The sequence below is a fragment of the Dendrobium catenatum genome, unplaced genomic scaffold, assembly GCF_001605985.2.
Source record: "Dendrobium catenatum unplaced genomic scaffold, ASM160598v2 fragScaff_scaffold_123, whole genome shotgun sequence".
Classification (NCBI taxonomy): Eukaryota; Viridiplantae; Streptophyta; class Magnoliopsida; order Asparagales; family Orchidaceae; genus Dendrobium; species Dendrobium catenatum.
In genome coordinates, this window is record NW_021318585.1 from 1,017,457 (window position 1) to 1,022,710 (window position 5,254).

The 5,254-nt window shown below is 35.7% G+C and overlaps 1 protein-coding gene across 1 annotated transcript; it reads left to right on the top strand.

Annotated features, from left to right (window-relative positions):
* Positions 1 to 888: 888 nt before the first annotated feature.
* Positions 889 to 4,985, top strand: LOC110098433 (LRR receptor-like serine/threonine-protein kinase FEI 1). Its single transcript, XM_020825269.2, has 13 exons — positions 889 to 1,063; positions 1,129 to 1,264; positions 1,350 to 1,421; positions 1,515 to 1,586; positions 1,695 to 1,766; positions 1,852 to 1,923; positions 2,452 to 2,523; positions 2,614 to 2,717; positions 2,836 to 3,036; positions 3,244 to 3,576; positions 3,680 to 3,931; positions 4,430 to 4,563; positions 4,641 to 4,985. The coding sequence occupies exons 1-13, from the start codon at positions 976 to 978 to the stop codon at positions 4,863 to 4,865; spliced, it is 1,833 nt and encodes a 610-aa protein (XP_020680928.1). The 5' UTR covers positions 889 to 975; the 3' UTR covers positions 4,866 to 4,985.
* The last annotated feature ends 269 nt before the right edge of the window (positions 4,986 to 5,254 follow it).

Sequence of the window (5,254 nt, forward strand, 5' to 3'; positions counted from 1 at the left end):
GCATTTGGCATATAACATTATTATTTAAATGTTATAGAACAAGGTTTCATTTGGGAAAATTTGTTACTAATGTTTTTTTTTTTTTGATATTTTCAAGAATTTTTTGTACTAAAAAGTTGCTATAGAAAGTAAAAATTTTTATTTGTCTCAAACTAAACCTAAATCTTCTTATTACATTATTTAAGTGAGATAACACTGAATTGAACACAAGATATTTAATATATTAAATTATTATATTAATAGCAATATTTTCTTGATAATATGAGCAAAATATTTATATTTGATTTATGATAAAAAAAATTTATCAGGTTACACAAGATATTTTTTAATGCCGTCAATTTTACGTTGAGATTAGTGTAACATATGATATCAAAATATTGTATTAATCTCAACATACAATTAATGACATTTAAGTCTGTTAGAATTAGAATTGCATTGTGATTCTTGGCTTTAATTGGATTGAATGAAATTTATGGAAACACATTAAATTCAAATAAATTTTGAATTATTTATAATATTATAATCCTTAATTTAAAATATTCCATCCTTCCTTTAGCTAAAAAAAAAAGAGACAAATAATCTTTGTATTTATATTATAAATTAACAATATGACAACCATAACGGTGCCAAAAAAATGGAGTCCTTTGGCCTAAGCTTTGTTATCACGTGCAAGATGGTCAGGGAACATTTTGAAATCGCTTGGCCAACGGCTAGTTTTCTTCCTTTCTTCTCCCACACACACACACTGCACGAACTCCAAAGAAATTTACTCGCTCTGTCTGCTTCCTTCTCTCTCATCCCTGCACCTGTAATAATTAAAGCCAAAAGGACATTTCCCTTAATCCCCACCACATTAGTACCGACTCACTTCTCGTTTTCCAATTTTCTCTTCGAAGTTCCAACACAGAACCTCCGTCTTTCTCTCTCTATCCTTCTCGTGTTTCAAGTTTAGCCTTTCCTCTTCAAGCAGCAGCCATGGATCAGCGGATTTCTTCTCTTTTTCTTTCTCAAGTGCTTGTTCTTGCCCTAGTGTTCCGTTTCGCCTGCGCGCTAACTCCCGATGGTAGCTTTCTTTGTCACCTTGGAAGCTCCTAGCCCTTTTTGGTTATCTCACTTCTATGGTTGCAGGGATGGTGTTGTTAGAGCTCAAGGAGGGGTTCAACGGCACCAACTGGATGCTTAGAAGCTGGAGGGCGAAGGACCCAAATCCCTGCGGTTGGGCCGGAGTCACTTGCCATTTCCCTGACCTTCGAGTTAGATCAATGTTGGTTTTTTTGGCATTACCCTCTTCTTGCTCGCTTTGCATTTTATTATGTTCTCTTTTGTTGACGATTTTGAATATTGGGCAGAAATCTTCCATACATGCAGCTTGGTGGCATTATTTCTCCGAGCATAGGCAAGCTCACGAGGCTGCATAGACTGTAAGAGTTTCTAATCTGGGGAGTAGTGGTAATTTTGGCGAAAAAAAGTCTTCTTTTTTTCCCTTAAACTGTTCTTTATTTTTTTTTTTGCAGGGCTTTGCATCAGAACAGCCTCCATGGACCGATTCCAGTAGAGATTAAGAACTGCACCGAGCTGAGAGCTTTGTGCGTGATCCTCACCTATTATTTTTTGGAAAGTTTCATATTTTTTTCCTTTGGAACTATTGATTTATTGTATGCGAATTATATTTTTCTTATATATTTATTATGAAGGTACTTGAGAGCCAATTACCTACAAGGAAGCATACCCCCTGAGATCGGAGATCTTAAACATCTCACTATTCTGTATGTTTACTGAACCATCTCGATAGTATATCGTCCTGCTTTATGTTTCATTTGAATGTATTCGTAATGGCTCAATTAACTGTAGGGATTTGTCTAGCAATCTTCTAGGGGGAACTATACCTCCTTCCATTGGCCAGCTTACGCAGCTTCATTTCCTGTGAGTATGCTTGTTCACATTTTTTTAAAGGCCTGAAGGCCCTGAATCCATGTTTGGAGTAGCACCACCCACCTGAAGATGTAATAATTTCTACATTTGTTGCTCTTGAAAGATAATGAATAATTTGATATATTTAGATAATTAACTTGTGAATTGAGTTTGTTTGAATTATAATGTTCTTGTAATTTTGGGCACTTGTCTAGGCCTGATAAGTTTTGTGATAATAATAATAAGGTGAAAGGAATTACGACCAAAAGGACATGAATCAGCAAAACTGATTTCTTCAAAATAATCCAAATTCCAACACCTACAAGAAAACTACAACCAACATTTCATTATAATCTTCATTTAAGCCTTCACATATAATTCCAAGGATCCCATCACTATACCTTATCTTCAGTAAAAGTGGAAATTTCTTCGTATGAAAATTGTTGAAAATATTTGTGAAAGTTACTCATCCTCAATACTAGGAGGAAAGAGCTTCTTAATTTTTTTCCTAAAAACCAATGATTTTCTTTGTTGTTTCAGGAACTTGTCCACCAACTTCTTTTCGGGTGAAATTCCAAATGTTGGTGTTTTGGGCAAATTTAGAAACAGCTCGTAAGTTGCAATAACTCTCTAAATGATTGCTTGATTGTATTGAGATTTGAGAGTAACCTCTCTTGGCTCAAATTGTTTTCATGAATTCAGGTTTGTTGGGAATCTGGAGCTATGTGGGCTCCCTGTTCAGAAGCTATGCCGAGGTACATTGGGCTTTCCTGCAGTGCTTCCACGCTCTGGGAACTTTCCTGCAGGTAAATTTTACAGTTCAATGGCATGTTGGCCATATCGTGAATTTTCTTTATCTTATAGTAAGAGTTAGTGGACTCCGTTAAAGATCATTTCTGATGTTTCAATGTGTTTTTATCATAGAATCATCATCTGTAATTCCACCGACGACACCCGGAGGAAGACCATCATCCCACTTTCTTAATGGTGTCATACTCGGTGCAATGTCTACCATAGGCCTTGCAATTATTCTTGTTCTTGGTTTCCTTTGGATATGTTTATTGTCTCGAAAGTGGAAATTTGGGCAAAGATATGTGAAAGTGGATAAAGAGGTTCAGATTGTTGGTAAGTTTCATCCTATTCTTTTTTTTTTATTAGGTTTCGTTTAGTACGACTTTTTTATTGCTTCTTAAAGCAACTTTTTAGTATAAAATTTTTAATTTTTAAACTAGAAAGCTATTTTAAAAAGTGATAAAAAAGCCGTCCCAAACGAAGCCTTAATGTGATATGCTCTATCTCTCAATGTATTAATTATTGGATTGAATTTGAAAGGCACTAAGCTTGTTACATTTCATGGAGAGTTCCCATATTCATCTGGGGAGATGATTAAAAAGTTAGAACTACTTGATGAAGAAGATCTGGTTGGGTCAGGCGGATTCGGAACGGTGTACAAGGTTGTCATGGATGATTTGTGTGCATTTGCTATTAAGAGGATTGATCGAAACTTTGAAGGATTAGATGAACTTTTGGATAGGGAACTCCCTATTTTGGGCAGCATCAAACATATTAACCTTGTCAATATAAGAGGTTACTGTAGGCTTCCCTCAGCCAAGCTTCTCATACATGATTTTATGAACTTGGGAAGCTTAGATCATTATCTCCATGGTAAGTAAGCTCTCCACTATAACTTAGCTGCGTTATATTTGAAATTTATATATTTTATATAGATTTTACATATTTTTTCTGGTTTAATTTGAATTAATTGTAGAAGGGCAGGAAGAGCAGCCTCTGAACTGGAATGCTCGGATGAAAATAGCTCTTGGGTCTGCTAGAGGACTTGCATATCTGCACCATGATTGTTATCCGGCTATAATCCACCGCGACTTCAAATCTAGCAATGTACTTCTTGATGAAAGTCTTGAGCCTCATATTTCTGATTTTGGACTTGCCAAGCTTCTTGTTGATGATGATGCCAATGTCACCACAGTAGTGGCTGGTACCTTTGGCTACTTGGCACCTGGTGATTAATCTTATCTTGCCACTCAAACCTTTTCATACAATTCATATTTATATGGTCATGTGCTCCACTCAGGGCATCTCCAACCGAACGTCAAATATGTGTGTGGCATCGTTGAATCGCTCCAGCCGAGCGCCAAATCTTTCGTTATTTGCTTGTTGGTGAACAGTGCGACGCCAATATTGGCGTGACACTGTTCACCCACGCGATTTTTCTGTCTCAACCAGATTTGCCATAGAAACGTGCGAAAGAGGAGAAAGACGGTTACCTTGGCAGAAACGACCAAAATGAAGTTCGATTGTAGATGAATCACGACATTTTTTAGTTTCATTGCATTTTAGAGTGAAAAATGAGATTTTCGGTTGGAGATGCTCGCAAGAAAAGAAGAAGAAGAAGAAGAAGTATTCCATACTGAGCCAAAATAGTGAGGATAGAACTAACAATGTGGACAATAACATAAAAACACAATTAATATTTCTAAATCTCATTTCTTGGTTATAGAATACCTTCAAACCGGCCGAGCGACCGAGAAATCAGATGTATACAGCTTTGGCGTGCTCTTGCTCGAGTTGGTGACAGGGAAGAGACCAACTGATCCATCATTTGTTAGAAGAGGCTTAAATATAGTAGGCTGGGTAATTTCATTTAACTTCTCTCTCTCTTTCATTTGCTGTTCTGATTCGGGCCGAAAATGAACTTGATTTGATTGCAGATGAACACTCTAACAGAAGAAAATAATAAGTTAGAGGATATATTGGATTTAAACTGTGGGACTGTGGAAGTTGACGCAATGGAAGCAATCCTTGACATTGCAGCTATGTGCACAAACGCAAATCCTGATGAGAGACCCACCATGTTCAGAGTGCTTCAGATGTTGGAAGAGGAGCTCATGTCTCCTTGCCTTAGTCATTTCTATGAACCTCATTTGAACATATAATGGGCAAAATTTTGGTATTTAGATATTGTAAATATGCTCTACTTGTTGTTAACTTGTTTCAGCATTTTTGCCATTTGTTTCATTATATTCCCATTTGGAAACTGGGTTTTTCAAATTTAAGAGTTCTTTGATGTTGTTATAGGCATTTGAAATGTGAATTATATTTTATATTTATTTAAAATAAATTTAATTATTATTATTATTTTTTAATTTTAGATGAGTGGAGTGTGTTGCTTTAAGAATAAAAGTAAGAATTAAGCTAATTTGTCATAAGTTAAAATTATGGGAGAGTACTTGAGCATAGGTTACAACATGATATTAATGTTTCTCAAAATAAGTTTGGATTTGTACTAGATAGGTCTATTATGGAAGCTATACATTTATTGAGA

What these genes read in the sequence shown, in the direction of transcription:
- LOC110098433 (XM_020825269.2), top strand. Translation starts at nt 976, where the DNA reads ATGGATCAGCGGATTTCTTCTCTTTTTCTTTCTCAAGTGCTTGTTCTT. An exon ending in TGCACCGAGCTGAGAGCTTT is followed by an intron (nt 1,587 to 1,694) that starts GTGCGTGATCCT and finishes TTTATTATGAAG; the next exon opens with GTACTTGAGAGCCAATTACC. An exon ending in CTTAGATCATTATCTCCATG is followed by an intron (nt 3,577 to 3,679) that starts GTAAGTAAGCTC and finishes AATTAATTGTAG; the next exon opens with AAGGGCAGGAAGAGCAGCCT.